The sequence below is a fragment of the Anabrus simplex genome, chromosome 2 (assembly GCF_040414725.1).
Source record: "Anabrus simplex isolate iqAnaSimp1 chromosome 2, ASM4041472v1, whole genome shotgun sequence".
Classification (NCBI taxonomy): Eukaryota; Metazoa; Arthropoda; class Insecta; order Orthoptera; family Tettigoniidae; genus Anabrus; species Anabrus simplex.
In genome coordinates, this window is record NC_090266.1 from 633,183,824 (window position 1) to 633,207,651 (window position 23,828).

The 23,828-nt window shown below is 38.3% G+C and overlaps 1 protein-coding gene across 1 annotated transcript in view; it reads right to left on the bottom strand.

The window, feature by feature from the left end:
- Positions 1–1,643: 1,643 nt before the first annotated feature.
- The window catches only part of LOC136864294 (xanthine dehydrogenase), a 358,258-nt gene continuing 336,073 nt past the window's right edge, over positions 1,644–23,828 (bottom strand). Inside the window, exons 26-27 of the mRNA XM_067141086.2 lie at positions 10,070–10,180; positions 1,644–1,996 (exon numbers count right to left, since the gene is read on the bottom strand). Coding sequence (XP_066997187.2) covers positions 1,929–1,996; positions 10,070–10,180 — 179 coding nt within the window. The 3' untranslated portion in view covers positions 1,644–1,928. The remainder of the gene's footprint in view (positions 1,997–10,069; positions 10,181–23,828) is intronic.

Here is a 23,828-nt window from a genome sequence, read left to right on the forward strand (position 1 = left end):
ACTAGCTCACCCCTGCCACAAATATGCTGACCAAAGTGATAATGCAACAATCGCTAATAACTTTTCAGGTAAAGTGTAACAGAATTCGAGTAAAATATTGTCTGTCTCCATGGCCAATTGTTCAGCATCTTGGCCTTTGCCCATCAGTATCCCGGGTTTGATTTCAGACTGGGTCATGGGATTTAAACAGTTAACTCCTTCAGCCCGAGAGCTGGGTATTTGGGATGTCACCATTTCTGCAACTATCACACCCCAGATAACACAAAATTTCACCACACCAAAGTTAATAAACAATATTAACGAAACAAAGTTAATAAAAAGTGTTAATGAAAACATTTCAACATGTTAAGTTAATAAACTTTTGTTAAACTTCTTCAACATTGTGTCTACACCAAAATAGCTGTTTATGAGGTTACAATGGATAGGGTCAGGAAGAAGAAAATACTTACAGCTGCAGCTTTCATTATTTTAGTGAGTACAATTAGACAAAAGCACAGACGCAAAGTGTGGCAAAGAAAAATATTAGAAAGGCGATTAGAATTAAGTTTGGAGAGAACACTTATCTCAGAACCTTTAATTCATGATGCAGTAAGTTATGCTTTCAAAATTTTCTTGAGAATGCCCCCATATGACTTTCAGTTCATGTTGACAATAATTGGGTCTGAAATTGCAAGTAATGATACATATTATCAGAAAGCCAGCTCCACTAATGACAGGCTATTTTTTATTAGTATAACTTAAAGATTACTAGCAACTGGTGACTCAGAAATTTCACTTAGGTATATACCGTTCCTATTTGTCTAAGAGTATCAAAACCAGCAATTTCAGTTATTGTGTCTGAGGTTTTTGAAGCTTTATACAACAAAATCAAGGAATTGGTAAAGGAACAACATAAAGAAAATCTTCATTTAACCTAGTTAGGATAGTATTATTTTGATGTTATACAAACGATTATGGGAGGTTAGGTTATTCAGCGAGGAGAGAAGCTGGAAATGAAACTACATTAGAAAACAGCTAAAAGAATACCATACAGAATTAAAGGTACCGGTACTGTATATTAGAACTTTTGCTTGCAATTTGATAGTCAATTTTTAGAAAGAATAAGAAATCATCATATTCTGCACTACGAATTTGTGTGCTCTAATTACATCATTGCGCATGTGTGAACCGAAATGTTAATGAAAACACGAAAAATTAATGAAAAGTTTCATTCACAAAAGTTAAGAAATTTTGTTTATCAACTTTCTCAAAACATTAATGAACACTATTTTGTTTATGAACATCCATAAATGTTCATGATCATTATTAATTAACAAAGTTAACGAAAACATCTTGGTGTGCACGCACCTTAACACGCAGTTTCTCATATACGGCGGACACTGCCCACCCTTCTCTAAGCTGGTGGTGGTGGTGGTGGTGGTGCTACTACTATTATAATAACAATAACAATAACAAATTTTAAATGCATGAGGAGGTATTGCCAACTATATGGCTGTCTCACTTTCTAATATTTAAATTAGTTTTGTATATGTGTAAGTTTTCTAAAGATTCTGAATTGGTACTCTAAAGTAAGAAAATAAATATGCAAAGGGTTTAAGTTCTCTTAAGGAATGGAATAAGGTAAAATTGGTTCAGAAATAATACAACAGAAAATCAACTATTGTTCCATATAGCTACACAGTGATCTCTACAGAAATAATTTTGTAAAATTTATTAAGAATTTCAATAATTTCACAAAAAATTTTTAAAGCTTCTTTGAAAATAAATTTATCAACAACTTGAAAACAATAAGTACACTTTTGTAAACTTGAGAAAGCGGTGCATAAATTTGAGTGTCTCATTCAGATGCACGTTTTGTTACATAGCAACATGAGTGTGCACGAACAAATTCTATCACTCTTCTGCTCCTATTCTGAGGAAGAGTTCCCCTAGAGAGTGAACTGTTCATCTCTTGTTTGAGCGGTGAGGAAGATGTTCTCTGCAGTACCTGGAGCATCTGAAAGACATTACAAACACAATGCTAGAATTCAAACAAGTCTGATAGTTGATAGAGTCTGGATTTGTATGTGCAATGTATGTTCCTTTTAATGTATTTAAAGGTATGCAGTAGCGATACTTTCCACGTCTCACATTCATTGCAATTTGACCAGTGTTTGATAACTCATAATTGCATTTATTACTTGCAACTGTTGTTACCATCCCTTCTATCATTGACTAGCTAAAGTCATGAATTAATAAATTCTCTGCAGTCATGAGAGTATAAAATAATTTTTTTTAAAATTAGGTAGTGTCGGGGTAACATGGGGATACCCATGCCTTTTGGAAATAATAATAATAATAATAATAATAATAATAATAATAATTTGCAGTTAAGATCAGGAGGGAAAACTGGGGAATCCCCATGAATTGTCATACAGTCTAAGCAAAGCCAAGCAGTACCAGGTGAGACATCTTTCCTTATATGCAATAACAGCCCAAAATATGGTAAGATTTTACACACACACACACACACACACACACACACACACACACACACACACACAATACCGTTATGCCTTTCAGCGTTCAGTCTGCAAGCCTCTGTGAATTTACTAAATGTTGCCACAATCCCTATTTGCAACTAGTGCTGTGGCCTCATTTAGTTCTACACCTCTTATTTTTAAAATGTTAGAAACTGAGTAACCATCGTTGTCTTGGCCTCTCTCTACTTCTCTTACCCTTCATAACAGAGTCCATTATTCTCCTAGGTAACCTATCCTCCTCCATTCGCTTTACATAACCCCACTACCGAAGCTAGTTGATGCGTACAGCTTCTTCCATAGAGTTCAATCCTAACTTAGCCTCTATTTCTTTCTTCCAAGTACCCTCCTGCCATTGTTCCCACCCGTTTGCACCAGTAAACATTCTCGATACCTTCATGTCTATTCCTTCTAACTCATGAATAATATATCCTGAGTCCACCCATCTTTCACTCCCGTAGAACAAAGTTGGTCTGAAAACAGACCGATGCAAAGATAGTTTTGTCTGGGAGCTGACTTCCTACTTAGAGAATACTGTTGACCACAACTGTGAGCTCACTGCATTAGCTTTACTGCTCCTTGATTTAATCTCACTATATTACCATTCTGGGAGAAACACACATCCTAAATACTTGATTTTATCTACCTGTTCCAGCTTTGTATCACCAATTTGACATTCAGTACTCTTGGATTTCTTACCTACTGATGACAATTTCATTTTTGAAAATGAAATTTTACACCAAACTCATTGCTCCTATTTTCAAGTTCCAAGATATTTGACTGCAGGCTTTCGGCACAATCTGCCATTAAGACAAAGTCGTCAGCACAGGCCAAACTGCTTACTACATTTTCACCTAACTGAATCCCTCCCTGCCACTTTATACCTTTCAGCAGATGATCCATGTAAACTATAAATAACAAAGGTGAAAAATTACAGCCTTGTCTGTACTCTGTAAGTACCTTGAACCAAGTATTCATTCTATCATCAATTCTCACTGCAGCCAAATTGTCAACAGAAATGCCTTTTACTGATTTTTTAAATCTACCTTTAATTGCATAGTCCCCCAGTATGGCAAACATCTTTTTCCTCGGTGCAGTGTCATATGCTTTCTCTAGATCTACGAAGCATAAAACAAAACTGTCTACTCCTCTCGTAGCATTTTTCAATTACCTGGCGCATACTGAAAATCTGATCGTGACAATAACCCCCCCTGTGGTCTGAAACCACACTGGTTTTCATCCAACTCCCTCTCAACCACTGATCACACCCTCCCTTCCAAGATGCCAGTGAATATTTTGCCTGGTAAATTAATCGTGAGATACCTTGATAGTTGTTGCAATCCTTCCTGTTCCCTTGCTTATAGATAGGTGCAATTACTGCTTTTGTCCAATCTGAAGGTACCTTACCAACACACCATGCTAATCTTATTACACTATGGAGCCATTTCATCCCTGCCTTCCCACTATACTTCGCCATTTAAAGTCTTAATTTCATCTATTCCTGCTGCTTTATGACAATGGAGTTTATTTACCACCTTTTCTACTTCCTCAAGCATAATTTCACCAACATCATTGTCCTCCTTCCCATGAGCTCTGTTTGCGACATAAGGAAGATTTCCTTTTAAGTTGAGAAGATTTTCAAAATATTCTCTTCACCTCTCCAGTGATTCCCTGGTATCTATTGCGAGTTCACCTGAATTACCTAAAACACTGTTCATTTCCTTTTTCCCTCCCTGCCTAAGTTTCTTTATTACTGTCCAGAAAGCTTTTCCTGCTGCTTGGCCTACCATTTCCAGGTTATAACCAAAATCTTCCCACGACTTCTTTCTGGATTTGCTCCGTTTCTTTCAACTACGTACAATTCCCTGTCTGCCTCTGCCATTTCTGATAAGCCTTCTTTTTACGTTAACAAGCTGCTCTCACTTCATCATTCCACCAAGATGTTTGCTTTTCCCCCATCTTTACACACAGTTGTTCCTAGGCATTCCCTTGTTGCTTCTACTACAGCATCCCTGTATGCCACCCATTTTCTTTATATATCCTGAACCTGCTTACTGTCCAATGTTTGGAACTTCTCACTAATCATATCCACGTATTTCTGTCTAATCTCCACATTGTGAGATTTTCTATCCTTATTCATTTGCAGACAGATTTCACTTTCACTGTCCTAGGCCTAGAGATACTTAGTTCACTAGAGATCAGATAGTGGTCTGTGTCATTTAAAAAACAAAAAACAAAAATAAAACCAGAAATCCGTACATTCCTAACAGATTTCCTGAATTCAAAGTCGATTAAAATTAGTCTATTATGGATCAGGAACCCCTACCCTGCCACGCGTAGCGGTGCATAGCCTTATGCTTGAAGAATGTATTTGTAACTGGTAAACCCATACTAGCACAAAAGTCCTGCAAACGCTTCCCATTCCTATTAGCTTCCATATCTTACCCACAGTTAACAATCACCCTCCAGAAAACCCACTAGCCGCTATTGTTTATTTTAATCCTCTAATTTAACATTAAAAACCTCCATATCTAGCACGAAAACCACTTAATTGGCAACATTGCTAAGTGACGCTCTGCAACACAGTATAGAGTGGAACAGCTGACCAGGAAGATGTCCAACTGCACATGCGCATTTGCCCCCTTCCACCTCCCCTCTTGTATGCCACAGCGCTCTGCGTTCCCACAGTCCACGTGGTCTTCAAGTATTGGCGAGCGCTTTGGCCAATCAGAATGCTATATTTTTCTTTAATCATTTAAAAAAATAGCAAGAAATATTTATGCTCTTTCAGACACTGCAAATCTACATACCAAGAGCCTTCATCAGAATGCTTTACAATGTCAATCGGTTCAGCTGTTCACTCAGAATTCAGCCTAGTGTTTTTATTATATAGATTATGCAGTGTGTCAGAGTAATCTTCTTGCTTCAATTTGGTTGAAATTAACAATTTTGGTTATTAGAAACAGAACTCTTCTTATGTTGATTTAAAATTTATCATGTTAGTTTAGCAAAGCTTCTCTTTTCCCTTGTGGTGGATTGACTTTAAAAGTAGACAGAGTGCTTCTAACAATAAATGTCAATGCAGAACATAGGATGTGTTGCATATCATTAGTAAGTAGTATTGCGGTTCTTTCTATGTTGATAGAGAAGTCTAGAAAAGAGAAGAGTTTAAACATGCTAACAGAGAAAAGGAAAAGACAAAAGAAAAATTAGGTAAGTGAAATATGGAAGTACTACTCCCATTTCCTTCGATCTCATCCAGCAGGCTTTTTTGTGCCACGCCGTTTGAGCTTAGATCAAACACTGGCAGGCAGTGTTTGGGAGTAGCAGTTATTGAGGGAAGGCAGCAGAGAAGGGGAAGGGATGGGAATTGGAGGGAAGTAGTAGTTTGCTGGTCCTGTGCTGCAATTGATTTACTAGTTTTTGATTCTGAATTAGTTTTTATTATTACATCAAAGAGAATGCTAGGTTGTCAGAAAATTCATTCAGATTATGTATAGAATTGTTTCTTTGTTCTGGGTGTATGTAAATATTCTCCAATATGTTGGGTAAATGGCAAAATCACGAAGCTTTCTGCTATGAGTGATCATATGACCAAGTCTATTCACTCATTTTCACCCACAGAACAGGATTTGGACACCATTTACATAGTTAATAAAGGTAATTTCCTGAATATACTGGAGAATATTTACATACACCTTGAACAATATATATATATTTTTAATCCAAACAAATTTTCTGAAAAAACTTAACATTCCCTTTGATGAAAAAATAAAAATTAATTCAGAATCGGAAACTAATAAGTGCAGAATACTGGATGTATTGATTAACATTAGTAATATTGTGGTTCTTTCTATGTTGACAGAAGCAGAATAAAAAGGATTTAAATAAGTAAATAATATTTTAATACGCATGGGACCAGCAAACTACCACTTCCCCTCCCTGTTCCTTCTCCGCTGCCTCCCCTCAATAACTACTTTCAACCACTGCCCACCAGTGTTTGTTCTAACATCAATGCAACATGGCATGACAGAGCCTGTTTGACGAGACTGAGGGAAAGGGGAGTAGTACTTCCACATTTCACTTACCCAATTTCCTTTCTATAGTCATCTTTTAATTATCATTTTTCATATTTATTTGAATTCTTTTTTCTAGACTCCTCTATTAACATAGAGAGAACCACAATAGTACTTACTAATGATATTCAACACACCCAGTATTCTGCATTGACATATATTGTTAGAAGCACTACCTACTTTTAAAGTCCATCACTACAATGAACAAGAGAAGTTTCCCCTAAACTAACACAATAAACTTTAATTCAGTAGCCTATATAACGAGTTTTGTTTCTAATAACCACATTTCAACAAAACTGAAGCAAGAAGATTACTCTGACAGACACTGCATAATGTGTTTTTAAAGAACTTTTCTTGAATATAGGTTTTCATTACTTTACTATGTCATTTGTTCATAATATTTTATAGTATTTAAGACGTCATTTCAATATTATTTTTGTAGCTGGCTGAAGATGATCCAATAGGGTCAAAACATATACCAGATTTTTATAAGACTAAGTTTACCATTTAATTTGAGTGGTAGTCTTATGTACTGAAATAAATAAAAATTCTTTAAGAATTAAAAACCAAGAAAGTTTTTACAACCAGATGCACTTTCCGACATCAACCTCATCAGAGGAGTTAATGAGATGCAATGACTGACATGATATACGATAGAAGGGAGAGGGTGAAACCCAGTGCTGGCCCATACCCTACTCCTGTCTAATAGCACCTACGGGTTTGCTCAAGGCTTAACATCTCCATCCGATGGACAAAATGCCTACACTCCATATGAACACTGTGCAGAGGTTTGGGTTTGAATTCAGGCTCTTGGTGGTTAGAAATTGTATACCACCATCTTCCCTTCCCTGCTGGCATACATTCTGATGGTGATGATTTTTTCAACCAAAGGGACTCAAACCAGCTAACCATGGTCTCTGACCATATTGAATCAACATCTTAGCAATAATGGCCACCAGGCAGGCTGATAAGGAAACAAATATAAAATCAGAAATATTTCCATTATTTGTCATAGGAGCACTTTGCAATACCGGTACACAAAAGATCAGCAATTTAATTTTCTATAAAACTATAGTTTCATAGCATTTATCAAGATGGTCAGAATTAAGATATTTTATTTTCTTTTACCTTCCAGAACTAACATTTCACACAATGTAAATAGCCTGCATTGTAATGCCTTTTCCCCAAACCTGAAATACTTATTTTCTTACAATTCTGTTCAGAAGTTCTCATTGTGCACATACATACATACATACATACATACATACATACATACATACTGTACTGGTTACGGCCTGTACATGCCGTATTTTTTGCCTGTTAATATTTTACTTCATCATCATGCAAGACGTTCAGAGCGAACTTGATTTGTTTACGTTCGGAGGAGCGAGCAGGCGAGTCAGCGACAGCTGTGTGTGCGACGTAGTTGCAGGGACAATATAGACTACCCGCCTGATGCCACGTGTAGCCTGCATGGCGTGGTTTGTTCTGGATATGAACATCACGCCTTCGCGAACATTCGATTGAAAAAATTTCAAAACTTCTCTAATAATTATCGCAGTGACTTGAACGATACGTCATTTTGAAGAGGTTAAACATGAACATCTCAAATTGTGAATCTCAAGTAAATCCGTCAAGGGATTCGCGAAATAATCAACCTCAAGAGATCACGTTATCTGATGACGTAGGAGCCCCAAACTTAATATAAGGAGAGCTCACTTTACCCAGATCAGACAGTCATAGCTGAGTGTTCAGCCTGACTCTCCACGCTGCAGTGTTCGTTGAAGTGCTGACAGAGTCTATCTTCGAATATTTAAAGTCTTCATGTGGGACTTAAACTCTGACAGTCGTGTTGAACTTATAAATTGTGCGCGTGTGAACTCCAATGTATAACAAAGTCTTAATAATGGACCACTGAGTCCATCAGTTAAGTTGAACTTACAATTTTTGCGTGTGTTGGAACTCTGTTTGTGACAAGTCGTGTATTGGACTTAGTGACAGCAGTAAAGTACAACTTATATTCTGTGTGCATGTACAGTAGAAACTTCTCGATATAACTTACTTTCGTTCTTGTGGAACTGAGTTCATTACCACGTTGCCTGTGTGAAAATCTCTGAACCAATATTAAATGTGACACTACTGCAATATTCTATGAACCGTGATATTCCTCTTTAAATCTCAGTCAGCAGAGCTTAATATCTGAACACATCATTAATTTCAGTGTGACACTACTACGTTATACTATTAACTGTGACATTTTTTCTTTAAATCTCAGTCAGCATAATTTCCTTAATAGACACGAGTATTTATGACAGTGTTCGAACTTTCCCATGAATGTTAACGCAAATGATTACCATAATAAAAGTATAATCGTGTGCTAGGACACAAGTGATTCACTCCGAACTCAAACTGTGTTCTTTATTCAATTCAAACAAAATTGTGTATTATTTCTTCTGAACAGTGTGTAGATTATTTGTGTGTGACTGACAGCAGTGTCTTTGATAAACACTCGAGCAGTCACCTATTTTATTTAATGTTAAGTGCGCCTAACAATGAACTGCTTTTCCTTTCAACCTTATTTCTTCGTCAAAGTGTTTAATATTATTTCATGACTTACAGCAGTGTCTTTGATAAACTTTAGAGCAGTCATACATTTCTTTCAACGTCAAGTGCTACTTTAATTTTAAAAATCATCACGAACTATGCCAAGTGCGTGAACAATTTTCAGTTTCATTATTTCTATTCATGAACTGTGCTTTATTTTCTTCCAATCTCGATGCTACTCGCATCTACATCTTTAGTGAACTTATAAATTTTATCTACAAGATTAAGAGTGAATTTGACGGCATATCCCAACCATATTAAATGAAACGTGCTGTTAAACTAAAGTGTTGGGGGACTGTGTAATTCTGGACACTCGTATAAGTTATGTGACAAGCGATTACCCTGCAACATCGTCGGAGATCGCCCAGAACATCGAAAGTTCGAGACTCAAACCCGTATCAAACCAACCTGGGTGTTCCGACCTTATCTCAACGTAATATTGGCAACTTCCAGAATGTGTTCCAGCCCTGTTCAGCCTGGTGAACAGGGAGCACGGGTCATCAAAAGGCGATGTTGAAGACAGCGACTATCAACAGTAAGGTGATGTACACTTTGAAATGCATTTCTTGAATAAAAACTATTCTTCAATATATTTTTAAAAAATTTGTAGATAGGACCCTGCCTCCTGTACCAAGCCCTAGCTAGAAACAACCCAGAATTGCCCTGAGACCTACTTCGTGCCAACTTTAAAATTAATCCATAAAGTCAGGCTATTTTACTGGTACAATACATACATACATACATACATACATACATACATACATACATACATTTCATTCTTATTCTTGAATTAGGTGACATAAAAATACCAATTTTAAAAAATTCTGACCAAAGTAGAGACAAGACACTTATTTATATAGATATACTCACCCATATTATACCACTTCTCTGGATGTCCAGCATCAATCCTAGCTGAATCCAGAGCATTTCTTAAGGCGAAGAAGATAACAGAACTCATACAAAGCGATGGCTCACCAGTAGCTAGAAGTATATAACATATATTAAAATAAGAGGACATAAAAGACAGTATCAGGCATATAGTGTTCTGAAAGTTTGAAAGAGCTTAATGAACAAATGTTAATCTTCCTAATAGAGATGTACAGCACTAGTTCAATTAATATTTATTGTCATTGCTAGTCTGTAAACATGTTATCTCTGGGTCTCTTCAAAGACAGTCAAATGCCAAAAGATGTCTTCTTTTTGATACTAGGATGTGTGTTGAGACATCACCCCAAAGGCTGGTCGGATCCACATCATCTCCCTCCTTAATCAGCTGTCATAGACAGCCTAGGTGTGGCTGAAGAGGTATACTAGGAAAATGAGGAGCGAGGGAGTTTTCTGTTTATTTCCTCATTGATCCAGAAGGTTCTATTACCTATTAGTCAGCAAAGCACACTGAAATATCCACACCGAGCTTGATAGCTGCAGTCGCTTAAGTGCGGCCAGTATCCAGTATTCGGGAGATAGTAGGTTCGAACCCCACTGTCAGCAGCCCTGAAGATGGTTTTCCGTGGTTTCCCATTTTCACACCAGGCAAATGCTGCGGCTGTACCTTAATTAAGGCCATGGCCACTTCCTTCCCACTCCCAGCCCTTCCCTGTCCCATCGTCGCCATAAGACCTATCTGTGTCGGTGCGACGTAAAGCAACTAGAAAAAAAGAAAAAAAATCCATGCCAACTGATGCTATGGTAAAATGAAAATGTTAAAGGTCCATCTTTTCAATACCATGAATGTTTATTGATGTGAATATACATCGCATAACGTCTAGAGAAGGTTGGTACTAGTTTCGACGCTCATTGCGTGTCATCATCAGCCAACAAATCAACTGAGCAAAATGCAACTTATTGAATAGCAACATATAACACATGATAGCACCTACAAGACAAATGTTAAACTATGACTAGTTGAAATATAAAACACATGACAACAAATACAAGGATTAATGTTGAAAGCTAAATTGTCAAAAGTTAAAACAATGAAATCAAAACAAAAAAGGTAACAATAGTTAGGGTATGATACACAAGAAAGTAGTCCATCTTGAGGTTTGTAGAACATAAGGCGTATCTATATACAACATTTAAATGCACCAACTAAGGCAAATTTTAAATATAACATTAAAATGATGAGGGTATGGTGCGTATAACCATCTAAAACATATGACAGCATCTATAAAGTCACTGTTAGATTATAACCAGTTGAAATGATGTGGTGTGTCTGGCTGTGAAACAACATTTTTGAGAAGGTATCCCAGTAGTTGAGTCTTGATAAACAAGAGAATAGTCCAGCTTGAAGTGCATAAATCATAAGGACTCATATGTTATCAGTGGGAAGAATAATCTTGTTCTCTTAAGTTGCGGTAATTAACAGGCTTAATTCAGGTGGTTTCAAAGCCAACAATGTGGTCTTGTGAAGATCATAATTTGAATTAACGTCACGATTCCCAATTCAGTATGGAAACGTGGAGACCTGACGAAAAGATTGAAAGCCAAATTAGGCACGATGTAAATTAACATAGCCAAAAGAAATATAAGGGAAAGGAGGCAAACTCACCTTGAGTAGCGTGATGGCAGAGTTGTTGAAAGGAGAGGAGCTGGGCTAATGAAGAGAGCAATAATGGAGGCGAGTAGCGGAAGGGAAGGGAGAGTGAGCGGAGGGGAAGGGGGAAAAGGAGGAGCTAAAGCTGAGGAGTAGGGCTATGGTGGGGCAGAGGGATGAGGTAGTGGGAATAAGTGACTGGGATGTGGATTGCACATGGCTTGAAAGATAGCGCTAGTGTTTGGAAATTTGATATTTTTAAACAAGTTAATTAAGAAATCGAAAAGAATATTAGGCTTGTCAGAGATTTCATTTAATTCGAAGTTAGGAATAAAGTATTGATCGAAATGGATGAAACAATTTTTGATTATGTTCATGAGAGGCCCTTTATTGGCCATTTGAAGGATATGTAAATCGTGTTCAATGTCGGTAAACTTGTGGTTGGAATCAAATGTGTTGACCTATTGTATCTTATAGTGTTGACATGTTCTGAATATCTAGTGGTGACACTGCGTCCTGTTTGTCCGACGTATGAGGAATTGCAGTCATTGCATTTGAATCTATAGATTCCAGACTTTAAGAAAGTAGTGGACTTGTTAATTGATGGGTAATTGTGCAGAATTTCAGAGTTCCTGTTATTTGTTCTGAAAGAAATTTTTATGATATGTTTACTGAAGAGACATTTTGTAGACATCTTTGTTGAAAGTAAAGGTGGAAGAAGTGGCGTCTTTAGATTTTTCTTTAGTAAGAGTCGTCTTAGGTCGGTGTCTGAATTTGTTGATAATCTGTTCTATAAAGGGTTTATTGTAACTGTTAAATTTGGCGATTGCACAAATAGTGTTGAGTTTGTTGTTCAAGTCTTTCTTTGACATGGGTATTGTGAAGGCACGGTGGACTAAACTATTATAGGTAGCACGTTTGTGTGCTTGGGGATGTGTGGAGTCTTGATGAATGTTAGTTGCAGTTTGTGTGGGTTCCCTGAAGATTTTGTAAGAAAAAGAGGAAGGGTGTCTATGAATGGTCAAATCTAGAAAATTGATTAACCTGTTTGTTTCAGACTCAAGTGTATATTTAATGTGTGGAACGATGCTGTTAGGATCATAAAGGGTAGAGGCCGCATTCGTAATTTCTTCGTTCATAATTAGAAATGTCTCATCCATGTATCTCGCCCATAGTAGATTGCTGTGAAATATATGACTTCATCTCCAATGTGAAATTAGTCATCAATAATAACCGTTTCACTTTTGACAAAACTATTTATCAACAAGATGGATTAGCAATGGGTTCACCCGCCTCTGGTATCTTAGCAGAAATTTATTTAGATTATCTGGAACACTCTAAAACCAACAACTTTCCCAACATTCTACTATGGGTGAGATATGTGGATGACACATTTGTAATTAAGAATGCGGCCTCTAACCTTCACGATCTTAAAGCATCGATCCACACATTAAATTTACACTTGAGTCTGAAACAAACAGGTTAATCAATTTTCTAGATTTGACCATTCATAGACACCCTTCCTCTTTTTCTTACAGAATCTTCAAGAAACCCACACAAACTGCAACTAACATTCGTCAAGACTCCACACATCCCCAAGCACACAAACGTGCTACCTATAATAGTCTAGTCCACCGTGCCTTCACAATACCCATGTCAAAGAAAGACTTGAACAACGAACACAATACTATTCGTGCAATTGCCAAATTTAACAGTTACAATAAACCCTTTATAGAACAGATTATCAACAAATTCAGACACCGACCTAAGATAACTCTTACTAAAGAAAAATCTAAAGATGCCACTTCTTCCACCTTTACTTTCAACAAAGATGTCTACAAAATCACCAATCTCTTCAGTAAACATAACGTAAAAATTTCTTTCAGAACAAATAACAGGAACTCTGAAATTCTGCACAATTTCCCATCAGTTAACAAGTCCAATACTTTCTTAAAGTCTGGAATCTATAGATTCAAATGCAATGACTGCAATTCCTCATACGTCGGGCAAACAGGACGCAGTGTCACCACTAGATATTCAGAACATGTCAACGCTATAAGATACAATAGGTCAACACATTTGATTCCAACCACAAGTTTACCGACATTGAACACGATTTACAAATCCTTCAAATGGCCAATAAAGGGCCTCTCATAAACATAATCGAAAATTGTTTCATCCATTTCGATCAATACTTTAATCCTAACTTCGACTTAAATGAACTCTCTGACAAGCCTAATATCCTTTTCGATTTCTTAATTAACTTGTTTAAAAATATCAAATTTCCAAACACTAGCGCTATCTTTCAAGCCATGTGCAATCCACATCCCAGTCACTTATTCCCACTACCTCATCCCTCTGCCCCACCACAGCCCTACTCCTCAGCTTTAGCTCCTCCTTTTCCCCCTTCCCCTCCCCTCACTCTCCCTTCCCTTCTGCTACTCGGCCTCCATTATTGCTCTTTTCATTAGCCCAGCTCCTCTCCTTTCAACAACTCTGCCATCACGCTACTCAAGGTGAGTTTGCCTCCTTTCCCTTATATTTCTTTTGGCTATGTTAATTTACATCGTGCCTAATTTGGCTTTCAATCTTTTTGTCAGGTCTCCGCGTTTCCATACTGAACTGCGAATCGTGACGTTAATTCAAATTATGATCTTCACAAGACCACATTGTTGGCTTTGAAACCACCTGAATTAAGCCTGTTAATTACCGCAACTTAAGAGAACAAGATTATTCTTCCCACTGATAACATATGAGTCCTTATGATTTATGCACTTCAAGCTGGACTATTCTCTTGTTTATCAAGACTCAACTACTGGGATACCTTCTCAAAAATGTTGTTTCACAGCCAGACACACCACATCATTTCAACTGGTTATAATCTAACAGTGACTTTATAGGTGCCGTCATATATTTTAGATGGTTATACGCACCATACCCTCATCATTTTAATGTTATATTTAAAATTTGCCTTAGTTGGTGCATTTAAATATTGTATATAGATACGCCTTATGTTCTACAAACCTCAAGCTGGACTACTTTCATGTATCATACCCCAACTATTGTTACCTTCTTTGTTTTGATTTCATTGTTTTAACTTTTGACAATTTAGCTTTCAACATTAATCCTTGTATTTGCTGTCATGTGTTTTATATTTCAACTAGTCATAGTTTAACATTTGTCTTGTAGGTGCTATCATGTGTTATATGTTGCTATTCGATAAGTTGCATTTTGCTCAATTGATTTGTTGGCTGATGATGACGTGCAATGAGCGTCGAAACTAGTACCAACCTTCTCTAGACATTATGCGATATATATTCACATCAATAAACATTCATGGTATTGAAAAGGTGGACCTTTAACATTTTCATTTTACTGTAATCCCAGTTCAATACGGAACAAAATGAAGTTTCTAACTTTCAACTGATGCTATGAGCGACACTTTAATGCAAGTATGTAATGGACTAGTATAACTTTGAAACAATTCTCTAAACCCATGGATAAATAGTAAAAATATTGAGCTTGATTAGTAGGTGTTATTATTATTATTATTATTATTATTATTATTATTATTATTATTATTATTATTATTATTATATGTAGTTACATATGACAGGTTGTCAGTACAGACTTTATTTGGTATAAATCGTGGTCATATCATTTATTATTTGCATGTTGTATGATCTGCCTCCGGTCTTGAAAGCCCAGATTAACGGCCGAGAGGATGAGTCGTGTTGACCACATGACCCCTCGTAATCTGCAGGCCTTCGGGCTGAGCAATGGACACTGGGCAGGCCAAGGCTCTTTCAAGGGCTTTAAGTGCTGTGGGGTTTGGTTTGGGGTTTGTATGATCTGTCTTTTGTAAAAGAACATGTGAGTGTCACGATACTTCTGCTCATGTTTATTAATACAACTTTATTTAATGTAGTATGTTCGAATCCCACTGTCGGCAGCCCTGAAAATGGTTTTCTGTGGTTTCCCATTTTCACACCAGGCAAATGCTGGGGCTGTACCTTAATTAAGGCCACGGCCGCTTCCTTCCCACTCCTAGCCCTTCCCTGTCCCGTCATCGCCGTAAGACCTATCTGTGTCGGTGCGACGTAAAACAACTAGCAAAAAAAAAAAAATTATTTAATGTAAGAACATGTAATTAATAGTATATAATTTATTATTACCTGTGAATCATCATCATCATCATCATCATCATCATCATCATCATCATCATCATCATCATCATCATCATTTCCCTTTATCCAGCTGTAGCCGGGTAGGGGCAAATATGGTTCCTCTCCACTTTCTTTGGTCTTTCCACCACTCCTCCTCCAACACTGTGTCCCAGTCCTGGTTTCTTTCTATAATACTGCGTTGGATGGTATCCTTCCATCTCAATCGTGGTCGCCCACGGCCTCTCCTTCCTTGGATTTGCATTTCCATCACCTTTTTTGGCATTCTTTCGTCGCTCATTCGCTTTATGTGCCCAAACCATCTTAGTCGGCTCTTCTCTATTCTATCATTCATTTTTTCTACTCCAATTTCTTCCCGGATTTTCTCATTCCTTATTTTGTCTCTTCTACTCTTCTGTATCATACTCCTCAAGAACTTCATTTCGGCTGCCTGTATTCGACTCTCATCCTTCTTTGTCACTGTCCAAGTTTCTGCTCCGTAAGTTGTTATGGGTACGTAATACATCTTTTAATACATCTTGTGCTTCCGTTGGCACATCTTTGTCCCATAACATGTTTCTTACACTATGATAGAAACAACTTCCAGCTTGAATCCTTTTACTAATCTCAGCATCCAGTTGAGCATTCTCCATTAATTCACTCCCCAGGTATTTAAACGTTTCCACTACTTCCAGGGGCTTGTCTGCAAGTCTAATCTGACCTTTCCCTTCTTTCTCCCCTCTAGTCATAACAAGAGTTTTACACTTTTCTACACTTATTTTCAATCCACATTCTTCGATCTTCCCATTCACCACATTCAACTGTTCTTGAACCTTCCTGTCGTCTTCTCCCCAATTCACAATATCATCTGCAAATAACATCATGTTCGTTTCTTTTCCTCCATATGCTGCTTTTGCTGTTCTCATGATGTCATCCATTACTATTGTAAACAGGATTGGTGATAGAACACTTCCCTGTCTCAGCCCACTAGTTATTCTGAACCAACTTGTCCTGCCAACTTGTGTTTGCACGCAACTACAACATTCCTTATACAATGCCATGATCATTTTTATTAATCCCTGTCCAATTCCTTTTTGCACCAGACTGTCCCAAACTTTCGTCCTGGGGACACTGTCATATGCCTTTTCAATGTCAATGAATGTCATCACCATATAATTCCCGTACTCCCAATGCTTTTCCATTAGTTGTCTCGTAATGAAAATGGGCTCTATTGTTGACCTTCCACTTCTAAAACCAAACTAATTTTCCTGTATATGATTCTCAACCCTCAACCTTATTCTACTTTCCAGTATCCTTTCCATTATCTTAGCAACATGGGATATTAGAGTAATTCATACATACATACATACATACATACATACATACATACATACATACCTTTATTGCCCACCCTAGTATACACCATTGGCTTACAGGCAATAAAGACAGACAGAGCGAAACAAAGGAAAACAAGCAATAATAGCAACTACATCTCTCTTAAAACTACTTAACTACATTTACTACTTCTACATCTACTCAGTATCATCCCACACGTACGCAGATAGCCAGCACACATGCAGGACGATACCGCACTACTAACTACCCAAAGCCCAACCCCTGACTACCACCTAAAAAAAATTTAAAAAAATTAATTAGACTGGTCGCTGCAACAGCCCTGGCATGGAACACACGCCCACCAACCCGTCTACAGCAGCCACCAGCCTTGCCACGTGAGAACTGGTATCGTATCTCACCGACCCTCGCTGACAAACACTGTGTTCCTTTCCTTATCATGTGTTACAAGCCACCCTGGCTGAAACCAGACCCAACAGGTGGCCTGCAACACACTTCCGCTATGTACGTCATACATACTCTTATCCATTGTCAGCACACTACCTTCCCTATCCTTTTCATTTCCGTGCAGACATGCTCAAGTCTAACTTCTTTGGAGTGGGGTCAAGTCCCCCACCCCTCCCTCTTCCCTTGATACGTCACCCTCACCTCTCACGCACTACTCCCGCTATCTACATCTCACCTTATAGAACTTAAGACTTAAACATCAGCTAACTACCATTTAAAATCCCTCATCAACGCACCTAAAACAATTAACACTTTTTTTTTTTTTTTTTTTTTTTTACACAGACAAACTTTTTTCATTCGAAGTCCATTAGTTCACTCAGTCTTCTCCACCTACCGCACCACACTTCATATATCAAACTGACTCACCTTATTACGCTTCAGACTTAAACATCAACTAACAATCATTTTATATCGCACTTAAAACAATTTGACTTTTTTTTTTTTTTTTTTTTTTTTTTTTTTTTTTTTTTTTTTTTTTAAACATTTTACTTACACACAAACAAACAGTTTCCATTCCAAATCCATTAGTTCACTCCAACTTCTCAGTCTACAACACCTCAATTACATCAAACTGTTAGATCCCATTTCTTCCATCCTATTAAACTTAATACATAAACATCAAGAATCCCTCAATTTTACACCCCTCATCAAGGCATCTACACCATTTAAATTTTTAAATTTTTTTTTTCATATGACCTACTTTCATAATTTCCATACTGCCAACATTTTCTCCTTAACTACATTCCCACTTAATCTATCACAATTCTATCACATATACCTTCTTTATATTCCCTCCTCACACAAATACACATTAAACGATCCATTTTTTTTTTTACTCCTCATTTACACACCAACAGACAGTACTCCATTCCAAGTCCATTAGTTCACTCAGTCAACTCGCTTTTTTTGTTACTTCCACCTAAGCTTTACACTACCCTCAAACCTACTCAGCCTCCCCTTTTCTCAACGCTTACCTAATTTTCTCAGGCTTTCCCTTTGCCCCAGGCGGATCACCTTTCCACAGGGCAAGGTTTTCTCCCCCTTTCCCCTAACACTACAGCCCCCTCTTCTGATATCATGATTACCATGATACCCTTCCCGCATTTGCTCAGGGCGGATATCCATTCCTCTGAGCAGAATGCCTTCCCCCTTTCTCCCTCAACACGAACCACATTATCTGCACAACCCCTGTTACTCCCTCAATTTCTTTATAAATATAGCTCTGGCCACATTTAAGAATTTCGCTATATTCGTTCCTTTCTCCCACTCTCTACATAACCAAGATGTTATCTTATAGCTTTCCCCTACCATATGCAGCTCCTTCTTACTTAGTAGTTTGATCTTTATCTCCGCCAAAGGTCGGCATTGATTAAAAATATGCAGGTCCTCCCACTTCTCTCCACGTAACACACATCTATCCCTATTCTCACTACCTACCCACCCCCTATTCCTCGGAAGACAAACCTCTCTTATCCCTTCTACCCTCAAACTCCGTTTTCGGGTTTATTACTTCCACCAATTTATTTAATACTGATAAAGAGACTCTCTCTCTACATTCCCCTATTAAGCTCTGTCTTTCAATATCTAGTAGTCTTCCCTTTATCCTCTCCCATACCCATTTATTCCTACCATCCCCCCAGACCTCTCCATATACCCCCAATCCAATCTTTTGTAACAATTGTTTGCACTTATTCACCCAGTAACCTTCATTCGTCATACCTTTCTGAAAATTAAACGTTTCTTGTACTAACGCCCCACCCTTCCCTTCCTCCAATCTAATCCAGTACTTGAACATCCTCTTAGCTATTTCAACCTCTATCGATTCTTTACAGACTAATCTGGCCCCGGCATTGGCTGTACAATTCGGTAGGTCCATCATGATCTTGCTAAATTTCGCCACCACCTGGTTTAGTTCACTCCTGTCTTCCTCCATTCCCCATACTTCAACCCAAATAGCATTTTGCCCATTACCAGTGATTTAAACACCGTTTTCTGAATTTTGTATTTAACGTCTGGAAATTTCTTTTCTAATACTCCTACTACCGCAAGCGCTCCTCTTCCTTTAAGTTTTGCCTTCTTACACTGATTTTCGCAAGAAGCATTCTTACTAATTATTACACCTAGGTACTCAATTTTTCCCCCTGGTTTAATTTCTTCCTGCTCCAGCCTCCAGACTTCCTTATTCTTTCTCCCACCCCTTTTCCTACACACCATTATCTGAGTCTTTCTTACATTTACTCTGAGAGACCATTTCCTAGTATATTCAACTACCTTGTCCAACCCTTTTTGCAACCCATTTGCCGTCAAAGCCAAAATCAATAGGTCATCCGCGAATAGCAACCCCGGAACCTCCATTTTCCCTACCCAAGGGCATTGCCATGCGTCTCCTCCATGACCCTCTAAAATATTATTTATAAATAATATAAATAATATCGGGGATAGCTTACATCCCTGTCTCACCCCGCTTTTCTATTCAAAACACTTACTCAACCTTCCATCCTGCAATTTAATCATCACAAACACTTCCTCATAAATAGTTTCAATTGCCACCCTCATTTTTTTCGACATTCCAACCTCCCCTAATCTCAAAAATAGCGCCTCCCTACTGACCGTATCAAAGGCTTTTTCTAAGTCAATCGCTGCTATAAATAATTTACGCCCTGCTATCCTCACATACTTTGTAATCAAAGTCTCCAGAATCCAAACATTATCAACTGTATTACATCCTTTCCTAAATCCAGTTTGGAACTCAGATATCCTACCGTACTGTTCCGCCCAATTTGTTATCCTATTCACCAAAACCCCTGTGTACACCTTTGACAGCGAGTCTAGGAGTGTAATTCCTCTATAGTTGTTTGGATCACTACTAGCTCCTTTATTTTTATAAATAGGGCATAATACCCCCTTCCTCCATTCTCTAGGAAATTTCCCCGTTTCCAGCAACCTATTAAAGAATTTCACAATCCCTCTCAACATCGGTTCATTTGCCCCTACCTCTTTCCATACACTATTGGAAATACCATTCACACCTCCTGCAGCCTTGGGTCTAGCATTTTTTAATACTGTAATTACCTCCTGCCTTGTTATCTCCCCATCCAATATTGTAATGCCTACTTCCAGTTCCCTTCCAATTTGTGACTTGTCTATTTCTCTACCCAATTTCCTCTCCCCTTCTAAAAGCCTTTTAAAATGCCTAACCCACTCGTTTTCTCCTATTTCATCCCCCTTCCCCTCCGGATTCGTTCTTCTGATCTTGTTTATTGACTCCCAAATCCTCTCAAATTTCTTCTCTCTACAATATATATTTATTTTTTCAGCTTCCACCTCCTTCCATCCTCTTTTCTTCTCATCCAATACCTCCTTATATTCCCTTCTCAATTTACAATATTCCTTCCTTTTTTCTTGCACACCCTCCTTCCTAAACTCTGCTAGGGCTCTCATTACAACCTCACGTTTTCTCCTACAGTCTTCATCAAACCATCCATTCATTTTATTCTTTTTTCCCCTCTACCCTTCTCCTCACTTTCTTCCCCACCCTCCATACAGGGAGTTCAATTAATTTTAGCACGTTATCCATATCATTCCCTTCTACCGCCCTTTCAATTCCTACCCTTAATATATCTCCCTCCTCTTTCAAATGCCGTCTTAATTTCTCTTTAGTATTATCATCCCATACATACTTCCATCCTCCATTCCTATACCTCTCCTTACTTTCCTCCATCTTTCCCTTCTCATCAGCGACCAACGTTCTCAATTTTATTTTGATAGGCATATGTTCTGTCAACCCATATTCTAACACCTCAAAACTTATTATTCTCCTTAACGCTATCTCTGAGCTTATTCCTATGTCCACTACACTCCCTCCATTTGTTGTAATATACGTCAAATCTCCCACACTATCCCCCTTCATCCACCCATTTAAAATAAATAAATGTTCTAGAGCACATAACTCTAATAACTTTTCTCCATAACTATTTACAACATTATCCTTACTCTTCCTTTGCAGTACCCCGTCTACTTTTACTTCTTTCCCGTATACCGGTACTCTATTGCTCACTCTCGCATTCCAATCCCCCAATAAAATCATCCCATCTTCTACATACATTCCTTTAATTGTGTTTATTTCTTCAATCAGTTCGTCAAAAAAAATGTTTATTTGCATACACTGAATCGCTCGGATGGTTATAAAGCAGTGCCAGACAAATTGCTTCCGCTGCCCCCTTCCCCATTTTTACTCTCAACCACACTACCCCTTCTACCCTAGTCTGTAACGTCTCCACCCATTCAGCTATCTCATTTCTTATTAAAACTACTATGCCCCCTGGGTTTCGGCCCCTCTTCCCTATTTTTTTCCTTAACACGTTAACTACTCTATAACCGTCCCATGTAATTTCAACCCCCTTCCCTAACCACGTCTCTACTAGAGCAATAATCTCAAAATCTTTCACTAAATCCACAATTTCCTTATTCCCTAACTTCCCCATCAACCCCTCAATATTCAGCATCCCTATCACCATATCTAGTTATTTATTTCCTCCCCCTCCCTCCCTATACTTCTGCAATTCACCACTTCCCCCCTTACTTCTCGTGATTCTTCCTTTTGGCTCCATCCCATCCCTCTCTTTCTTCTCACCCCCATCCTTCCCCTTTTCCGTGCCAGAGCCTTTTTTCCCACCCCATAGATCTTTTAAACTTAAGGATCTCACCTTATTTAACGCCTGCTTTCTCTCCAGGTTTATTTCTGCATTATTCCTATTCGGGGAGGTTGAGTCACTACCCTGACTCCTTTCCCTTCCCTTCACCTCTTCACTACCTGTATCCACTTCACTTCGGTCTAGTGTCCTACTTGTTGATTCACTCCTTCCTGAGCTGTTCTGACTCACCAAGGACTCTGCTGTCTTCGCTACCTGCCCGCTGACACCGCAGTCCCCTCTTCTCTCTTCCTTCTCCGTACTGATGTCGCCCTGCTCTCGATTTCTGCAACTCATTTCCTCCTCACATTTTTCCATCCTCAGCAGTTCCTCCTGTGTCCATGATCGCGACCAATTTCTGCCTGAAGTAACCAGACACCTCCCCACTATCTTGACTCGCAATCCCTGCGCTCTAGCACGCCACATATGCCGCTTATAGACATCCGACCGCATCCTGTCCTGTCTTCTTTCTCTATCTCAGCCTTCAAATAAATAATGTTCGATCCTTTCAAATTTCCAGCATTCCTCAGAAGTATATCAGCCATCAGGGTTGATATTAATCTTAACTTCACTGGCCTATGTCCCTTGTTCCTTCCCACTCTATATATATCATCTATATCAACTTCAGAAAAGTTTATCTTCATTTTGTTCGAAACTATGTCCACCACTTTCAATACTAATTCCACTTTTGATTCTGTTCCTTCCTCAGGTACACCATACACAAACACATTTTTTCTTGCTGATTCGTTCCTCGCTAACCTCACTTCTCTCTTCATTGCTGTTAATTCCTCTTCCAGTACCACCACCTTCTTTTTCAAGCTCCCTACCTCATCTTCTATCTCCGCTAACTTGTCATTTACACCTCCAATTTCTTCTTTTATAAAACTTTTTAAGTCCTTCATCTCCTTCATTTGGGTTGCCTGGTGTTCCTGCATCATTTCCTTAATTTCTTCTCCTTTGCTTGCTTCCTTCACCACTCTCTTGATCTCTTCAAGCTCCTCCCAGCCGAACGGTCCCTGGTTTGGACCCGGATTTTTTTCTATACCTCCTACCACCAGCAGCGTCGCAATAACCGTCGCACACAACATAATCTCCAACAGTCCTTTATAACCACTAATTTCTCTTCCTCTCTCAACTCCACCTTCCTTCCAACACTGCCTTGCACCATGCCATCTTCCAATTCTTAGCCTGTATTGCTGTATCGTTATTCCCATATTGCGCACCTCAGCTCATTCACACGTCCGCACTTCCCGATGTCTCGCTCGTGATGTATTAGAGTAATTCCCCTGGTAGTTCTTCAAAACTTTCTTATCACCTTTCTTGAAAATTGGGATGATTATTCCTTTTTGCCAATCCTCAGGGACCTCCTTATTCTCCCA